At 44.3% G+C, this 20,086-nt stretch overlaps 1 protein-coding gene across 1 annotated transcript in view; it reads left to right on the forward strand.

Annotated features, from left to right (window-relative positions):
• LOC138293604 (bile acid-CoA:amino acid N-acyltransferase-like) overlaps nucleotides 1-19,662 on the forward strand; it is a 41,383-nt gene extending 21,721 nt beyond the window's left edge. Inside the window, exons 2-4 of the mRNA XM_069232875.1 lie at nucleotides 4,949-5,454; nucleotides 8,325-8,527; nucleotides 18,418-19,662. Of these exons, the coding sequence (XP_069088976.1) occupies nucleotides 4,989-5,454; nucleotides 8,325-8,527; nucleotides 18,418-19,014 (1,266 nt within the window). The 5' untranslated portion in view covers nucleotides 4,949-4,988 and the 3' untranslated portion in view covers nucleotides 19,015-19,662. The remainder of the gene's footprint in view (nucleotides 1-4,948; nucleotides 5,455-8,324; nucleotides 8,528-18,417) is intronic.
• Nucleotides 19,663-20,086: the final 424 nt, after the last annotated feature.

A 20,086-nucleotide genomic window follows, 5' to 3' on the forward strand; every position in this document is an offset into this window, starting at 1 on the left:
ACAGTTCATTTACAGGTATTAAATAATGTTTGGGACATCCTACAGACTTTCTTTTCCCACTCCCTGTACCCAAAAAGATTGTTGCATAGTTCGCCTTACAAAATCCTCTAACTTTGCAGTTGGAGAAAGAAAGTTAAACACCAATCTCCATGTTAGATTAATGATCAGCAGTTTGTTAGGTGACATAGCCTGACGTTTGGCCTGTCTTTGAACACTGAGAAAGATAAACACAAAATTTAAAGGCCTCTTTGTTGCTCATTCACCATCTGAAACCCGTCATTGTTATTTTGGAGGTGCTGTAGCTTCCCTCCACATCCCTTGTTATTTTGGGGGTGCGGCTGCATCTCTCGCACCCCTACTTTCAGCAGATATGTTCCATTTGACTTGCTTCTTAGTTTACTAATGGCATTGTCATCAGGTCGGCTAGGGGGTGCATAAATGTTTCTAAGTTCATGTTTAAAAACTATCACTTTCAATAGATGCCATTCAATGCAGAGATATCATCTGATCTAGTAAGGTGAAACTCTTCACCTTGCTAAAGATATGTACTTTTTGGAGCCTGTGACATTTTTACATTTATCATTTTTGCACATTTGTTGCAGGATGTACGCATGCTGTGTTTCCATGGCTCGACACATGCACAGGCTCTTAGAGGCAAGCCAGACCCTTAGATCTGCCCTCCCTGTTCATTGGTTGCTTTGCCCACCTCTTGTGCGTAACAATTTTAAAGGCACACCGTCTGTTCCCATCGATTGCGCTGCTTTGTGCCTCCCCGCTATTCTCCTTGCTCCAGTCGCTCACTCCCATGTTCCCAGATTACCACACATCCGAGAAGCAGTCCGCTGACCCAATCCTAAGCGTGAGTAGGTGACCGGAAGGAATATCTGCTGGTGACGGTCATCTCAGTACTGCAGGACAATAAACCAGCAGGTTTTGGTCATAGTCAATAGTGTAGCAAAGATGCCATGGGTCCTGGTGCAAGCAAGGAAAATTCCCCTTTTGACTGATGCTGGTTTAATAAAATACAGACTTTATCTAGGTTGAACAGGCCCCTCAGGGCTCTGGAGCCCAGTGTCGCTGCACTAATGGTAGCTACCTCCCTGCGTATCAACATAAATATAGGGTTTGGAGGTCGCAAGTTGAAGATCGGAGGTCACAGATGTGACCACCTAAATGGCGTCCATGCTGAGCATGACGTGTGTTTGAATTTATGGTACATTTCATCTGGATTTTAGTACTCAGTCACAAATCACCTAAAATTGGGGGAAGGCATGTCAGTTGCCTTCTGTATGCAGATGATTTGGTGGTCCTAGATCTTACGCCTATCGGACTGCAAGGCCAATTAAATGCGTTAAGTTTCTATTGCCACATTAATAAATCAAACATGAATACTGAGAAGACCAAAACTCTGCTTTTTAGTAAGCGGAAAAAGAGCTTCTTGTGGTTTTTGGATATATACGGTTAGAGCAGGTCCGGGAGTATAAATATCAGGGGATGATTGCGAGAAGAGGCCTCTTATTGCATGGTAAGCCCCACATTTTTTGCCTGATGTTGATGTGTCCTAGAAGTTATAGGGCCCAGGGCTCCTGCTAACCAGGTCCCCTGGGCCTGAACACTTTCCCTAAACCTGTAGTGATGCTTGGCACAATTGGATACACTCTTAAATGTCACTGTGAGTTCCTAGCAAATGGGCACACCTGTACCCAGGGCATGGGATACTAGGGGTACGATCCTGACGGCAGACGCACTGATTGTGCCACCGTCTAGGCCTCTGCACCCAGATGCACCCTGTACTGCCATTGCAGGCTGAGTGTTTAGTGGCAAACCTAAACAGACAAACTCGACATGGCACTCTTCCTGTGTGCCCTGTACACCCAAAACTGCATATGTTATGGGAAAGTCCCCCCTCTAGCAGGCCTTCAGCCCTAAGGCAGGGTGCACCATACTATATGTGAGGGCATAGTTGCATGAGAAGTATACCCCCACTGTGTCCTTGCCAAACCTGGTACATAGTGAGTGAGCACAGCAGCCATTTTAAGTACATGTACTGGACTCTGGTCAAACACGAGTTCCACAGCTACATGATGGCCACTCTGCACCCTGGGTTGTTTGGTATCAAACAGCTCAGGATGATAAATCCAAACTGGTACCAGTATTGGATTTAACCCTCAATGCATCCAGGGGTCGCCTTAGAAGTGCCCCCTGCAAAAACTAACCTAACCGGCATGGTTGCTGACTGGTTCCACCCAGCATGCCACCTCCAGACAGCTAATATACAAACCATAGGGGAGAGCCCTGTCTCTCTGGTTTGCAAGACAATGCCCTTCCTGGGTGGAGGAGCTAACACCCTTTCACTCAGGAAAGTGCAGTCCCCTGGCAGTGAGCTTCAAAGGGCTACCACCCTTGAATCTCGAGACCCCAGGCCTGCTGCTAGCAGCAGAGGGCTTCCCCATTTGTCAACCCCCACTTTTGGCGAGAGCAAAGGCGGGAAACCACACAAAGGGTAGGAGGAGGGATCTCACTGAGCAGGCACCACCCCTTGGGGCTTTGCAGGTGAAGTGGACCCCCCATTTAATTTTCCTCCATGTTGGAGGGCAGAAGAATAGCCAATGAGGTTTAGGGTAGTGACCCGTCCCACAGGAAGTGGTCACTGTAGTGAGTGTATCCACTAAAGTGTAAGTGTCCCATTGGACACTACCAGGTTCCCCTTAAAACACCCACTAAATTCAGTATTAAGTGGGCCCCTCAGACCAAGAAATCAGAATCATCAGGAAGAAAAGAAGACAGCACCAAAGAACCCGAGAGGACGAGAACAGAGGACCTGCTGCATCAGAAGAGGCTCTTAGACCCCTGCTTGCTGCACCAGAGTCCTGCTAATTGATGCGGAGGAGTAGCTGACCACTGGACCGACCTCAAAAGACCCAGAGGACCTCCAGGCTTCGCAAATAGCCCGTGATCTCCCTCCTGAGTGGAGGCACCACTAAAGAAGCAATGAAACCTGCAAAGAACCAGCAAGCCAGTGAGGGACACTTCACCGACCGGCCGATATCTCTGCAACCAGAAGTCGCAGCCAGACCCAACAACACAACGACGACAGCCCGGACGAGACCTACAAGTGTGGCAACTTTGGTGGCACTGTGCCCTCCCGTGGCCAAGTTGTGCCAATACCCCAAGTTCTAGTCAGTGTATGTCGGACAACAATGACAACAGCTCCCCTAGAGCTGCAACGGTACCAGGAGGAAGCCCCAATCAAGGGACTTCAGGAACACCCCGGACCTCCCACCAGAGTGCCCTCGTCCTGAGAGGAAGACTCACCTCCAGCTCCAAAGGGCTTCAGTGCGCACAGCCTTCATGACCTCCAAATCGCCGTGCATCCAGCCACCCTGAGCCCTGCATCGCTGAACCAACTGTGTGCTCCGGGTCCCTAACCCCTTGCGACCTCGACAACCCAAAGGGACCCCAAGGCACCACTTTTAAATCTGCAAACCAGCTCCTTTTCCTGGTGGCCCCTTCTAGTGGCCCTGTGCCAAGAGACTTTCTAGCTCTGCTTTTGCCCCAACCGGGTGCCACCCAAGACTCTCCAGCTAGCACAGTGTGCCCACCGACTTCTTCAGCCATCCTGCAAAAGAAGAGACTGGTAACCCAACTGTATGATTTTTAATGCATTTTGTAAAGTGACTGTCTAGTGATTCCTATGGTGCGTAATTACACACAAAAAGAATAACTTTATTAAAACTTGGAAAAGTAATATCTCAAAAAGTACTTAAAGTATCTTAATGATTCTGGTATTCAACATAAAAGTCTGAAGTATTTTTATAAAGCCTGGTCTCCAGGTATTCATTGAGTATGTGTGGTGCTTAATTGATTTTGTGAGTACAACAAATGCTTAGCACATCTCTGGGACTAGCCTAACTGCTCGACCAGCTACCTTAAAAATTAGAGCATTAGGTCAGTGGTACCCAACCTGTGGTCCGGGGACCTCAAGGACTCAGCGAAGCCTAATCAGGGGGGCCGCAACTTCTTAGAAAATTAAATAATCTTAACAGATTAGGTCACCAGCTTTGAGTAATGACTCAGTAAGGAGTCCCCGGATTCCAATAATGATTCAGTCGGGGTCCCCGGGTTCCAGGAATGATAAAGTGGGGGTCCACAGAAGTCAAAAGGTTGGGAACCACTGCATTAGGTGATCTGTGGTTGCCTGGACCCCCCTGCACAGTGTGCCTAGTTTGTACACTGCATAGAGGGTCAGCCTTCTACAATGATTTTGTCTGATGATCAGAGATGGGATAGACATCTGGCCAGTCCTAGGTTCACGTTGTTGTCTGAATTAGTTTATTTATTAACTGCAGTATCCCTACGCAAATTCAACACTACAAAATTAGATTTGCAAATTTAAATTACGTTACATTGGCTTGTATGTGTTGTCTACATGAAAGTTCCTATTCACTAGATGGTCCTACTAAACAAATATAGTCCTGAAGATGGTTTCATGGATGTTTACTGTTTGGAGACCAAAACTTCGACAATTAACACACATAAGCTCATATCAAGTAAAACTATTTGTATTACAATCCTTTGTATTTTTACTCTTAAGATTTTGATTAAGTTGCATTGAGTGTTTTTTAAGCAAAAGTTGGAATGACCTCATCGAGAAGGAATGTCTCTCTTAATGAGAAACCATAAGTACCAGTAAAAGTGCATATTCTCCAAATCTTTGTCTTCGGAAAACATAAAGGTGAGCTGACATTCCTGGCCGCGTTTTTATACCATTAAAAAAGTGTCCTGAGGCGCTTATCTCTGTGGTTAGTACTTGCTCTATAGACATACCTGTAGGCAATGAGTTGGTATGGTGCATTGATGTTAATGAAACCATCTCGAGGGTCTGACCTGCATCCCGATAGAGGTATGATACTAATTCTCTCTCCTCTTTTTGTGCTTTATTTGCTAGGTAACTGCTTCCTCTTCAAGAGAGTTCAGAGATTGCCTCCATGATGGTCGATCTCACTGTGCTCCCAAAGGTCTCTCTGGCGGATGAACCCATAAGAATCTTCGTCTCTGGTCTGGAGCCCAATCAGCTGGTGACTCTCAGGGCCTCACTGGTGGATGAGAAGGGATTCTTGTACATCTCGAGGGCGTTCTACCGAGGTGATGCTGCTGGAGAGGTGGACCTGGAGAAGGCAGCAGCCACTGGAGGGGATTACCAAGGTGTACTGCCCATGGGCCTCCTCTGGGCCTTGAGCTCCGTGAAGCCTTTTCACCGGCTCATGAAACGAGATGTGATTGGAAGTCCCTACCGCGTCACTGTGGAAGTTTTTGATTCAATGCAGCTTGAACCATCTCCTGCCATCACACCTTTGGCCAGCCAGACGATTGAGCGGTGGTACGTGGCACCTGGAGTGCGACGAATAGCGATCCGGGAAGGCAGGGTGCGGGGAGCACTTTTCCTACCTCCAGGTGAGTGTGTCCTTCTGGCAGAGCTTTCATTCTTCAGTAGGTGCTGTTTTTTCCCCTCAATATTCACCCAGAATCCATCACCACTCTCAACAGTTGCATCCCATTCTCTGTTTCTGTCATTAATTCGATCGGGCAACAGTTTGTTGTGAATTTTTGTATAGAGCAGGGTTTTCTTTTTGTCGCTTGGTCCACCTGGGTGTCTTGGATGCAGACTGTTGTCTGCTGATTGGGGTTTAGACCAATGGAAGGCACTCTGCAGTTGTTGGAGGAGTCTCGGGACTGTGCACCAAACCTCTGCAAGTGTGATCTGAGGCTCTTATGTTCCTGTGTCAGGGGGGTAGATTGGACATTCCTGTACACCATTGTGGCTGGTCTGGGATCAAATGTGAACTTTGGCAGTGTTTCACTGTGAAATCTCTTCAGAGGATTGGCACCAACACTTTGCACTATTGGCCACTGTATGAAATCACTGTATCAGTACGTTGTCTGTCGTGTTGAAGATGGCTGACAGTGGAATGGTGTCAACACGAAACTGGCGAAGTTGTGCGACTTTGGACGGTGCTTTTATGATGGTCATGGCAGTTCTGATTTTCTGGACTTCATGAAAAACATGGACAGATCGTTGCACGTCTGCTGGGTGTGAGAGTTAGCAAGTGTTACAAAAAGCACTGCTTTTGCCAGAACAAAGGCTGCAGAACAAGTTCCTTGGTGCAGGAAATGTTAAGTCTACAATTGCGTTAACTCCTGAGAATCTCCTGCGAAATGAGGGATTGGTATTTCCAAGTCCAGTCGTTCTGGTAGTTCCTCATTCTATTTCTGGTGTTTCCATGAACCTTGTAATTATCTAGGAGGTGAGTGACAAGGGCACTCTCACTGCCCCCATCAGGAATTTTAGGGCATTCATTGAGATTCCATAAGATTTCTGTTGGTTTGGAATACTTTGTGGTAGAAGAAGCAGGTGCGTTTGATTCATGAGAGGGTCTGGGAATCTCTCCCAAGTGGACATGTCCCTATCACTTGTTCTTTTTATCTGGTGAGTGGTGTAACATGCCAGTGTTTGATTTGGTCCTGCATTTATTTTTCTCGAAAAGGGCATGCTTTATAATGCTCATGAGATGGTTTCTGTAAATAGGGATGGGGTATACTGGTGAGGCCCCCTCAGAAGTGGCCATTGGGAACCGTGGCTTATATGGCCGCAAATAGTGCTGAAAGCACCTAATCTTGCATTGTCCTATTTTCATGATATTTTCCGTTGATCAAACAGCTGTAGCTGCTTCAAGTACTATACCTATTCAGAAATAATTAGTAACTTACTACATAATGCATGTGGCCCAACTTCTATACTCTCATGGTTCCCTTCATCATAGATGTGACCTGTTGCCCCATCAAAGAAGCCATCCCTATAGGAAATGTGTTATTCAGCTTGGGACAATGCAAGACCATGTCTTGAACTTAATGATATGATGGCTGGGCAGATGTTTGTTCACTACCTTGACTTCTGAGAAGCTGTGTGACTAATACACTGTACTCCTGTTGGCCAAGCACTCCACAAAGATAAGAAACCGCTCTGATGTCCACTGCCAAGCCTGATGCTCTGCACTCTGGCCATCTCATAGTACACTATGGGCCTACTCTGTTACAAATGTGACGGATATCCCGTCCGCCGTATTACAAGTTCTATAGGATATATTGGAACTTGTAATACGGCAGACAGGATATCCATCATGTTTGTGACTGAGTAATCCCCTCCACCAAGGTCGTAATCAAGCTTTATGTCTTTCTCTGCTTGCCCCAAAACTACCAGCTGTGACCGAATAAGGCTACAGAGCTTGCCTGGAAAGCCATTCACCTCTCTTCAGCAACACCCCCTCAAAATTATGGAAACGCATCTCAGGTCTGTGTTCCACAAGGCCTTAGACAATCTTGTGAAGTGTCCACTGTGTTTCGACCCACTGTTACGCTTGCCAACATCTTTGGGAATGGCCTTTCCAGAAGAGTAACTTTAGTAGCGGGATTCGGCTGGCCTCTTAAAGAGTGCTGGCTAGAATTGATGATAACAATGGACAACTTACTTTTCTTCCTAAGGCCCACAGTAGCACAGTACACCACGCCTGCACTCTGCTGCCTGGACTCAGACTAGTCTTGCTGAAAAGTGGTGATACCCCAAAACCAGTCCCAGGATGCTTGTTTCCTGTCCAGGGAGGACCTGGTCTGGCAGTTCGGGCTGGACTATTTCCATGAGGGACAGGGTCAAGACTGATTTGCATATGGCTGGGTCCACACTGGGATGGCCTGGTGGGCAAAAAAACAATGGATTAAACCCAGATATTTGTGACTGGGGGTGAATGTTTGCATTGTTCAGCATTCTGTCCATCATCTGTTCTTTTTGCCAAGAATTAATGAGAGGCACAGGCCAGGAGGATATATTCAAATGGCAACATCTGTTTGATTATCTGTTTTTTGTGTATAGCAATTATCCATACCTGCTAACAAATCGATGTCTTATTAAAGAAATAGATTATCTGCAAGCCTATGTCACTTGGATGAGTGTGCATAGAGCTAGCATTGCAGTTTCAGAGTAGCTGATCCAGAAAATGTGTATTACGTGTTGCAGGTCCATGCAGCGAAAGCACAAGTTGTACGAGTCAGTATTGTGTCCTGGAACTCATGCTCTAAGTCTGTGACCTTCACCATTGTATCCTGGCTCTGGTTAAATATCTTTGTTGACAAGACAAAACTGCATAGTTGAAAAGGTTGGTGGGCAGCTGCCAATAAACCATTTCAGCTTTCTAAATTCTCTGTTCATGTTTTTTGTCTGTAACCTGGTTACTGACTGGGTTGTCGCAGCTTTGCTGTCTTTAATCCCACAGGAGATGGTCCATTCCCTGGAGTCATTGACATGTTTGGAGGAGTCGGGGGTCTCACAGAGTTCCGCAGCGGTCTTCTTGCCAGCCGGGGCTTTGCCACACTCGCTTTGGCCTATTTTGCCTACGATGACCTGCCAGGTTTTCTCGGTGAAGTGGATCTTGAGTACTTTGAAGAAGCTGCAGACCTCCTCTTGAAGCACCCCAAGGTATGTCTCCTCTGATCTTGAGTACTTTGAAGAAGCTGCAGACCTCCTCTTGAAGCACCCCAAGGTATGTCTCATCTGATCTTGAGTACTTTGAAGAAGCTGCAGACCTCCTCTTGAAGCACCCCAAGGTATGTCTCCTCTGATCTTGAGTACTTTGAAGAAGCTGCAGACCTCCTCTTGGAGCACCCCAAGGTATGTCCCCTCTGATCTTGAGTACTTTGAAGAAGCTGCAGACCTCCTCTTGAAGCACCCCAAGGTGTGTCCTCTCCGACTCCTTCCTGCCAAACGTAGTGTAATTCTGACTTAACGTTTGCTGTTTAAAAGCTCTCTCACTCTATCACATAGTCCTTTTACAGGATTCAGCTGCCACACGAGTTACTCTACTTGTAACAAGCTTCAAAATTATCTTGGTGTTGATTTTTTTTTGCCTGTCCCCTATATAAGTTTGTAGGATAAGGTAGAATCATTCTTGTAGAGATCTTCAAATTAGACATATCATATGCTCGAAGTAGTTAAAAAAAAAAACAACCACGTAGGATTCTGGAAGAAAAAGTAAAACGAATGTCGGAATTTTAAGATGGCTTCTTTGTAAGCTACACCTGGAGGGACTCAGAAATTCAGTCCCACTGCTAGCATATTCATATTCATTCCTACTTCAGTGAGCCTGCTTAGGCAGCAAAACCAGGGTGCTGGGCTAGGGACTTTTCTTTTGGTGCCCTGTAGATGAGGCAGATCAGTGTCACAGACCGAAGTTATGAACAAAAGGGACTTCTGTGGCATGTGGGGAGGTGAAGAGGAAGCAGCGTGTCACCTCTAAACTTCTCTCCCCTTAAACGGGATAATTACTTTAAATTTGTCTAAAAAGTAGACAGAATTGGGACAATTTGAGTAGGGTGACGTGAAAGAGGTACTGTAGTGGGAACCCTAGCCAGGAACAGAAACAAAAGGTTTTTTTAAAGGGCTGCAAACATATTCCTGATATGCAAACTGTGCCAAAAACAAGTGCTATTGCACTGACTAACACAGAACATATGCTATTTTTGGCAAACTGATCAGTCTTTTGTGTTTCAAGACAGGACACACACTACTAGAACATAATCACGTACAAACCTTGGTTCCCTGATCCAGGGATGTACATGGGTCCTGGAGGCACCGTTGAAGCCAGACGTCATGACATCTGCAAATATCCGCAGAGCGTATTCGGAAAAACTGTTAGGGTTCCAGACCTCATATAGCAGCAAGACATACCCCTTGCCCTAACCATATGACCACGCCACCTGACAATTTGGATACCTGTAGATGTCAGAAATAGTCTGGAAACATGATGTATCCAGTTTTAAAGGCTAAACAAGTAACAATGTTGGCGGCCGCCCTCCAACAGGATTCCCCCTTTCAACTAAATTCTAGCTCAATAGTTATATAAGGTCCAGGTCCACAGTGTGAATCCATAAAAATGTGCAGGTCTTCAATAACCCAAACCAGTCTTTGGCACTCCTGGAAACTCATCATGAAGCAGAAGATGCAAGAACTTGACAATTATGAAGCAGCGTGGTCCTGAATGAAGGTCTGCTCTAGGAGCTGGATTCATAGTTTACAGGAACTATGGAAGGCAGCACAAGCTATAGCTTTCTATTTTAGAGACATGTTTCAGCAGATCACAGATACCTGCCAATGCATGATTTCTCCTACTCTAGTAACAAATAAACATTCATTCAATGAGTCAACTGGTAGGCAGAAGCTGGAGATGTCGTCCTACCAAGGTGAGAATAATTAAGATGGTAATCATTCTGTGAGATCACCTTATCACTGCTACTGTTAATTAAGAAACCGGTGTCAGGCTCAACAGCTCATTTCTTGAACTTCTTTACCAGAGAAAAGAGAGGAATGTGGAAGTTGGCCTTTGGAGTTTGGAGAGGAGCAATTGAGGCCTGAAAAATGTTGTACCTGCTCTATCCCTTTTGATGTTAGACCTACTTCTGCACAGTGAATGAAAGCAAGAAAAGATGAAAACCATGACTATAAAAATCAGTGTTTTCATTCTTTACTAAATGTTCATGCTCCAGGGTCTGGTTGTAGCTTCTGCTTCTTCAAGGTGAGGAATGAAGGCCTGTAGAGTAAGGAGATAAGGATTGGAGGAATCTTTCTCTTTCTTCCTCATCTCTGACTTATTCTTATGAGGATATGCTCGGGCTTTTCCTGCAGCTTTGGATTTGCACTCCAAAAATAAAGTACAAACTTCAAAACAGAATTCAACACCAGGTGTACTTCAGTGAACAGTATCACAATCTAACCAAGATGGTGAGGCAGATGATAATACATGTGTGCCAAAAGTCTATTGATCCTGCAAATCCATGCATGTCCAGACGGTAATGGTCCACAGTGGTCAGCCCAACTAACAGCCTTAGTTGCCCTACACAAATGTCATTCATAGAGCCGCCCTGAGCTTCTGAGCAGGGCGCATGCACACCTTAGTCGATTGTCCCTAAATTAACTCGGGCTGATCCATACTGGAAATATCATATGGGAAGGGGATTGCAGACTTGCTAACAACTTAAGGCCCCAGACAAAGGTTCTAATGTTCTGCATCAAAAATCACAAAAGACTGTCACAGCAATGCAAAGTACCCGTGCAATCCAAATGAATCGAGATGCTCTACTAACACCCAGTAACTTTCCGGAGACACAGGATTGAGTGAAGCACAGGAGGAGCCACTTCAGATTCTCTATGATGCTTTGAGCAATCATAGGAGCAAATACTGGACCTGTCTTCATGTTAGTCAGGAAAAATCCTTTGTTAAGGCTCCTCATAAACTAAAAAACTTTACTCGCCCAGATGGTGAAGTGATAGCCACTAGGAAGAACGTTTTGAAAGACACAAACTTGAGGAAAGCATCTTTCAGTGGCTCAAGACGAGCAGCTTGCAGCACAAAGGAGCACCCTGAAGGCTTAGCCAGCAAGACTCCATTGAGAAACAGAGCAGCGGAGCAGGTTCACGATAGCAACCCACTGAGCCCCGAGGGCGGCAGGAGATAAGCAAATGAAAACCCATTTTTAGATACAGTAAAACCACAATTTTGGTCACAAACCATTGATAGATTTTTTTTTTTTTTATAAATACAGTCCTGCTGGAGGGCTGGGCACCATCTCTGTGATGGCCACTGATCTGAGTGAGTTGCAATTTGCGACCTAACTCATGTATAATAATGGGGTAGATCGGATTGTAAGTGACTCAACCATTATTTTGCAAAAAGGATTATTTCTACATAGGTCAGTTTGCAAAAACCTTTAGTGGTCGCAAATTGCCACAAGAATTTTCAACCTTCCTGAGTTCCTTGGAACCTTCGGCTACAGTTACATCAAATTTCCACTGACTAGCCATCTGAAAGGTCGGAATGTAGAGGTGGCCTGGCTTGGTAGCCAGATCTCAGTTTTGGAGTACTGAAGCAAATTAGAACTATTGCATCCACAATTTGACGTGAGGCAGTGGTAACCACACAAAAAGCTGATCCCACCCAGTATCTAGAAGGATCATAATGTCATTCGCATAAATTTCTAAGCAAACCTTGTATACAGCGAATGTGTCAGTGGGTCAAAATACTTTAAGACATAGTGAGTGTCAGGAGAGAGTTTTGGCATTCTACATGAGATCATTAGACAGTAATGAGGAACACTATCTTGGAATAACCTAAACCACTTTGACTGTGCCACTTGTGCTGAACACCCACTGATTTAACAAAGTGTTGTGGGGTCCTTTTAATGCCTTCCCTGGGCACACTTATATCAAGGCCTGCGGCCTGTGCCCTTTTACCTACATACACATTTTATTTGTTCAGTTTATTATATTTTAGCTTGGCTTGGTTTTAGCTTGGCTGTTTTTATATTCCTAATCAGCTGTTTGCTGAGAAGGCATTATCAGTCCTTTGCACGCATTTCACTCTGTGCCCTGCTGAAGGCTGTACACAAGTAATTTACCTAGAATCGCCACTCCAAGAGTCCTGGAGTGAAGCCTCAACCCCTAGGCATAGCAATACATCGGGCCTCTTCTGAGAAGACATTTGATGATATAAACACCGCAACGCCCAAAGTAGGGTAGAGTGCATTCCTGCCAGAGCCATTGCATGCTGTCTGCCATTTCATCGACAGCTTCACCGACCCTGGTTTCGTCTTCCAGCCAACCGGGAGGATTGCCAGCAGAACAACAGCAGACCCTTGCCTCTTTTCTGGTTTGGGGTTGGTACTTCTTCTTTAGACCGGGACAGGCAGAAGGGCTAGATACCAACTTGCTGGCAGGTTTCGATATTAGGGCATAGGTTGGAATCACACAATTCATGCTCATTTCAGGATGTTGGCACTGATCATTTCACACTAATGCTCACAATCATCACTGTGCTATGTTTCATGATCCTAATAATCGCAGCCCATGTTTTATATACTAGGATGCAATCGCTTCAATAAATGTATTGAAACTTTTCTTGCATCTCCTTGTCTGCCTTCGCATTTATGAGACTTAGCGTACATGAAAGAAAGGGGCATGATCTGTTGTCTACACTTTCCTAAGGAGTCTGAGTGTTATGTCTCCAGGCTGCCACAAATCACCTTTAGTTTCTAGGTTTGGGTGAGGTGCTGCTAGCTACCTGACCCAGTCAGGCCAACAAGTTTCAACGTGCTTCTGGTGGGAGACTGACTCGGTTACTGACATGTGGTGGTGCGCTGCCCAAACTCAGCAGTCTTAACCCCATGGTAAGAGTCCTATGACAAAATCTGGAGAAACTGAGTTTACAGGGCCCTTGGCAGTTCGGAATTTTTTCCTGCACATTCAGTATGGAATATAATGATTAACTCCTCACAAGACTTTATGTGAAAATGTCTGTAATAACTAAACTTAGCAAAGATAAACCTTGTTCCAGCAGCCAATAGGGCTGATCAGCGGTCCTTAACTTGTACCTAATCTCAGTAAAATCTGGGTATTGCGGGTTAACTTGAGAAACGAGTACCTGAATGAGGGCACAGCAGGCACACAGTAAAAGAGCAAATGGGGAAAGCCTTATTGCTTCACACACGAGAAGTCTTGACTGGGAAGAGAAAAATGGGTTGGTTTCCTGTCTGAGAGAAGTAACATTAAGCATCTTAAAATCTATCCTACCAAGCCGGTGTGTCAAACAGTCTCAAAGAGCTCGAGGTTAATGAGCTAAAATTCCACTGATAAGCTATTAGAATGCAAGCAACACTGTTAAGCTTCTATTGTTGGGAGTCCGCTTGGACCAGGTATAGCAACCATAGATTCCCTCAATTAACTCTGGGATTTCATCTGTGACGTCCAACATGGGGGCAATAGGGATGTCAGATGTTTCCAGCAATAGGTTAGATTTGGTGTTAAAAGGAAAGCAACAAGTGTAACGCTGAATTGGATCACTTATCTATGTTTCCCACGTTAGAAAGAACAGACAAGTTTTGCATTACCTGGTAAATGTTATGTAGCTTGTCTCAGAGTGGTTTTCATCAAGGACAAACGAGAACATCAGATTTAGAGGTTTTCTTACACAACCTCGTCATGGTTGTTAGACTCGGTAAGATGGAAACAAGGTGACCGTGGGTCTCCAGTGATGGGTGACTAGACTGAGGTGTTTGGAATTGCCACCTCCGGTGATATTCAGCCAGGTCGTACAAAGATTAAAGTTAAATTAACCTTTTTATGCATAGCCACCGAACCTCTTGCCTTGAAACCTAGAATTTGAAATTAGTGTTTACAATCCAGACGATCAGAGTCTTCAAGCCGGATGCTGAAATTGTCAAGCACTCTGGAGTGAGTAAGGTCCCATTATGAGCATTAGGAACAATCAGGGTTCTAACAAAGAAAGGTACTGGATAGTGACACTTAAGGAGAGGAAACTTGAGTAGTTCTGTTGGGGGCGGAGTTATTCTTATGTAGATCCTGCATATGAGTTCTTCTGATAGAGCTAGGATGGCTTTAGAGTACATGTTAATAATATATGTATACCATGTGCTGCATTACCTACGCATAGCCTACTGGCAAGCAGGTTTTAGTCCTATAGACTAAAATTGTGTTTTGTAAGATCACCATTCTCGTTAATGCACCCTGGCCCTAATACTGCCTTCTATACATTGATCATTTATTTGTACAGGTGAGTTTTGACCGATTTCCTAAAGACTTGGAAATCACTTCCAGTATGTAACTGAATAGGGAGTGCATGCCACAATCTGGTTGTTGCATAAGAAAATGGGTGACCTCCTTTTCTCATCCTCTGTATTTTAGTTAAGTCCTTCACAGACCTAGGGCTAGGTTTGGTAAATAGCTTTGCGTCATTGTGAGCACTTGAACTTGATCCTCTTAATAGTGAGCGTAGTTTATCTAAATGCTTAGCGACAAGTGTTGTTTGTGGCTGATCCAGCATAAATCTAATAGCCATATTTTGGACCTTCTGCAGTTTTTCCGAAGCAGATTAAGGAATGGCTAAATATAATTTGTTCAGAATATTCAGTGTTTCTATCAAATGTGAATCCCTGATTACATTCAGGACCCATCAACTCTGGAGAGCTTCCTGAATAGGACGGCCACCACAATTTGTTCCATAAAGAGAGGGATCCTTCATCAATCAGGACCTCGGTCTTACCAGAATTTAATTTGAGACAGTTGCCTCTAATCCATCCTGTTACTAAAGTCATGTTTTTACTGACGGTAGCTTGTGACAATGAATCATTTGACCCTAGCAGGGACCCTTGTGGGACTCCCCATCCATTCTAAAATCAGTGGATGTGAATGTAGGCATTGACATTATTTTGCTTTTATTTTGGAGAAAGGATTTCGACCATTGAATCTCACAGAATCATGGGCTGAGAATGGAGTTGTCACTTTTTTTCAGGAATCATCTGCAGCTTTTTCGTTACTGCCAATAAGGCCATCTCAATCCCATGGCAGGCTCTAAAACCTGCCTGGTAGTCATGCAGCCCATTATTATTATTATCCCTGATAAATGTTGATTACTGATGATTCACAATTTTCTTTGCTACTTTTAACATAAAAGGCAGTAGTGAGATTGTCCAAAAGCTGCTTTCAAAACTTGGGTCAGTTGATGGTTTTGAGTAGGGGTCTAATGACCAGTTTTTCTAGTCCGTAGGGACTAGCTCTTTTGCAGGAGGACAGTTAAGGATCTCTGGTGACTTAGTAGCTAATGTCTGCATAGCAAGGTCTTTGGTGCCATGCGTGGACCTACTGGGGCCTAGATTTTATCTTGGGAGCTTTATTTCTAACATTGCTCACTGAGACTGTCGCTAGTGAGCATGGAAGACGTCTAATCACTTTTTCTGTATCTTGCGTCATCAAAGAAATGTCTGGTTCTTTTCAGAATAGTATGCTACTAATGAGTCCCACGATTCTCTGATGCTGTCATTTGAATAGTGCACCACGTGGGCCCGGACAATTCATTTATAATTTTGGAAACATTGCTAGAAGCTTTATTTGCTGTCACAATTCCACACAAATAGTAGGTTGATTTAGATTCCTTAACTACTTTCTTGTATTTTTTCAAGATTTCTGCATATTCTACTTTTTTCTAAGGATCATCATCCTTAGCCAATTACTTTCTACTGCTTTGCATTCCCGCTTATTCAGTCGTCACGGCTCACTATACCAGATGGCTGTGGGTTTTTTCAAACCGATTATACCATCTTAAATGTTGCTACTTCGTTAATTTGTTAATAGCGGAATTTACTCTATTGGTGCAACCTCAGACAATTTAATATTATCTTGTATATTTTTTGATTATGCATGTTTATGCTCCTTACCCAGATATGGTGTATTTTCAAAGGTTTTTAGGCATACCTCTACTAAAATAAAGTAATGGTCCATCCAGTCCATTAAAATGACTTCTATGAGATTAAGAGCTTCAGAAAATTCAAATGTAAGAAGATATGATCTAAGCAATTTCCTGTAACAGATGTGGGGCGATTAATCACCTGAGCCAGCCCTAATACATTTATTGACTCTAAAAAACCTTTCACTCCCCTAAAATCAGTTACATCAATTCTGATATTAAAATCACCAAGGTCTAATAAGTTAGCAGTTGTCCGCACAACAGGAGCCGTAAGCTACCTAAACTCAGGGATAATGTCCTGTCTTGACATGATGGATGGTAGACCAGACTATTTCAGATCAAATTAGTCACTGATATGGATAGATTTACAGCTAATTTACAAGTCATTTATAGGACCTGTATTTGTAGTAGGTAGCAAAATAACCGGTTTATAAATTATAGCAACAACTCGCCCCTTCTTACCAACTTTTCTCTAGCTGGAGTATTTTTCATCCTGCTGAATCCATGTTAGAAATGTCTCCGTAACAAATGATATGTACAGTTTAAGGTCTTGAATGAGTTTGCCAACCTCCGTTTTATGTTTAGGTAAAGATCTTGCATTTATTATCCCAATTTAGAAATAGAATCATTTATTATATTCTTTGTCTTCCTTAAACAACCTTTGTGTACTGAATTCTGGCAATTGAAATTATTGAGGTGAATTCCAGTAATTTACTGCTAACTTGTCTCAAGCAGTGCACCATGACAATTTCTGGCCAGATGTGGCCAGGTGCTCTGGCCACGGTTTTGGATGGGGCTTGCCTTTGGAAGTCTGCCCTTGCTCAGTGTCACTTGAGTAGATGAGAGTACTAACTGCATTATCTCCCAAAATGGCAGCTAAATTAGTTTACAAAAACTATTTCGTGGAGAGCAACCTTGCAAAATAAACAGATGCATATTACATTACCAATACTCCTGTTTCCAATAACTTTTATAAAGCTCTGATTTATTAAACCAGTGCCTCCTTTCTTGTTATGTTATCCCAGCTTCCTCAATAAAACGCAAGTGTAGTGCAAGGTTTGCTAATTAGCCCTAAAATACGTTTTCAAATTGAAAGTAAAAGCAATAAAATTATGCCTCTTTAGTCAACCATAAGGGCAGTCTTCATTACTCAAACCTAAATTTTCAGAGAATGCTTTACTGTGGCTCTGATGCTTCACAATCTATATCAAACTCTAACTGAACTCCTCTTAACCAGTCTCCGCTTGATGTGTACTGGTGGGTGACGCAAGCCTGGCATCCTGTAAGTTGTTGCAAACTGTCTAGAGAGGAATCAGTATACAGTCTATGCTACACAAGTGAATTCCCCTTTCCTAAATGGAAAATTCCAGATCACACTCTGGGTCCCATTATGAGTTTGGTGGACGGAAAACTCCATCTGCCAAACTCCCGACAGGGTGGTCGCCGCCTACCCAGTGACCTCCCTGCTGGAGCAATTATGGGTTTCCTGCTAGGACGGCGGGGGGGAAACGTAGCAGGAAACAGGCTACAGCATTGTCTCCTGCTCGTAATTGTCTCCTACAGGCCGCACCAGCACCCTCGCAATGTTCACTGTCTAAAAAGCAAAGCAGACAGTGAACATTGCGAGGGTGCTTGTCGGGGGTGGTGGAGGCTCACTGCCCATGCCAGGTACCTGGGCAGTGCAGGGGCCCCACCTGTTCTCCGCCAGCCTTTTCATGGAGGTGCTACCACCATGAAAGGTCGTAATCTTCAGGGCAGCGCTGCGTGCAGCACTGCCCAGGCGGATTAGGATCTTTTGCCACTGCCAGACAGTCAGGATCCAAGATTCTAGCGGAGCTGGCAGTTCCCTGGTGGTCAAATCACCACCACGAGTGTGGCGGTCTACAGACTGCCACACTCAATAAAGCCCTCTGTCTTGACTGGTAAACATTTGCTTAGCAGATATAATGCCATAGTCTGGAATTGATTTTGCAATACAACCTGAAGTTTCTGACAAAAAAATAACTGCAGTGAGTACAAGTCATTTTCTTGCTCACAAGTATGTTTTTTTTTTTTCTAGGTCTTGGGTCCGACTGTTGGAGTGGTGTCTGTTTGCAAAGGAGCGGAGATTGCTCTGGCTATGGCGACTTTCTTAAAACAAGTGGCAGCTACTGTCTGCATTAACGGTACCAACAGCATTAACGGCATGACACTACGCTACCGGGACCTCTGTATCAATGGATCGCCATATAATCCAGAGTTTATTCGCACCACCAGTTATGGAGCAATGGAAATATATGATGCGCTTGTGGATCCCCGTGCACCAGAACATCAGGACTGTATCCTCCCTGTGGAAAGAGCCTCGGGTTCCCTACTGTTCATCGTGGGCGGTGATGATAAGAACTACAACAGCAAACTGTATGCGGGTGAAGCACTCGCGCGGCTCAAAAGGAACGGGAAGACAAATGGTCGCCTCCTCTTCTACCCGAGCGCTGGACACTTAATAGAGCCCCCGGGCTCGCCTCTCTGTCACATTTCAATTGTCCCTATTTTCCCACTGCCGCTTCTGTGGGGAGGGGAGTTAGAAGCCCACGGCAAAGCGCAAGAACATTCCTGGAAGGAAATACTAAATTTTCTCCAGTGCCAAATAAAAGGTCCAGGAGTCAGCAAGCTTTGATAAGTGACATGTTAAAATCTAAAAATGTAAATCAACACTGTCCTTGAACTGGTTGTGAGAACTTATGGTGCACAAAAAAGCTTGTAAACAGAGTGGTTTCAAAATAGTTAAGCTTGAATGTGATCGTTTTCACAACAGATGTGTTTAATCAATGTTTTTTGGGTCTGTTTTTAAAATCCCCAAATTTTGAACACAGTTAGTTTTCCCGGATTTTTATTTTTCCATGCTTATTTGTCTGAATTTATACTAGAAAGTAATCAACAAATTAGCAAGTGCCACCTTTGTCAATCTGTAAAAATGGCAAAAGCGTTTTACCACTCCAGGCAAAATATTACAGCTTTGGATTGATAAAATACCATCTAAGCTAACCTGGAATGAATAAAAGCAAGTTGGGTTGCTGTTAAAACAGCTCTTCAGAGAGGTTTAACTTTGTCCAGTAATAAGGGTGTGGCCAGTATAAGTCAAAAAAATACCCTTTCAGGCTTAGACTGCTGTATAATGTATGCAAAAAAGGAAGCAGAGAAATCTGGGTAGCTTTCAAGTTTAGGTGGAGAGAACCAACACCCATGTCAGGGGTTGCTTTTATTCAGGGCCAGGGCAAAAAAAGCACTTAAAAATAAATGCTGCAAATTTGTGACAAATTTGCTGCAAAATTAAAAAAATATAATAACAAATGCTGTCTCCTGTGCTTGTTTTACTAAAGGCTACTACTAGGGCTTATTTATGCCCCAGGGACCATCACCTCCCTGGGGCTTAGATTGAATATTATGGTGTGGGGGGGGGGGGGGGGGAGAAGGGGTTGAGGCCGAGCGTCGTCTCCTTACACCAGGGACCGTCACCTCCCCGAAGCAAAATGTCTCCCCATGGGCCACCACCTCTCCGGGGGCGGTGGGGGGGCCTGCGACTCCCCTGCAGCCCCATGGACCGCCACCTCCCCGGGGGTCTGACTTATTTATTTTTTTTTTTTTTATTTTTTTTTTTTTATGAAATAATGAATGGGGTCTGTTGTGGACCGCCAGCCCCGGGAATCACCTTTCCAGGGCTAACTTAAATGTGGGAGGGATCCCCCTCG

Source organism: Pleurodeles waltl, chromosome 4_2 (genome assembly GCF_031143425.1).
Source record: "Pleurodeles waltl isolate 20211129_DDA chromosome 4_2, aPleWal1.hap1.20221129, whole genome shotgun sequence".
Lineage (NCBI taxonomy): Eukaryota > Metazoa > Chordata > Amphibia > Caudata > Salamandridae > Pleurodeles > Pleurodeles waltl.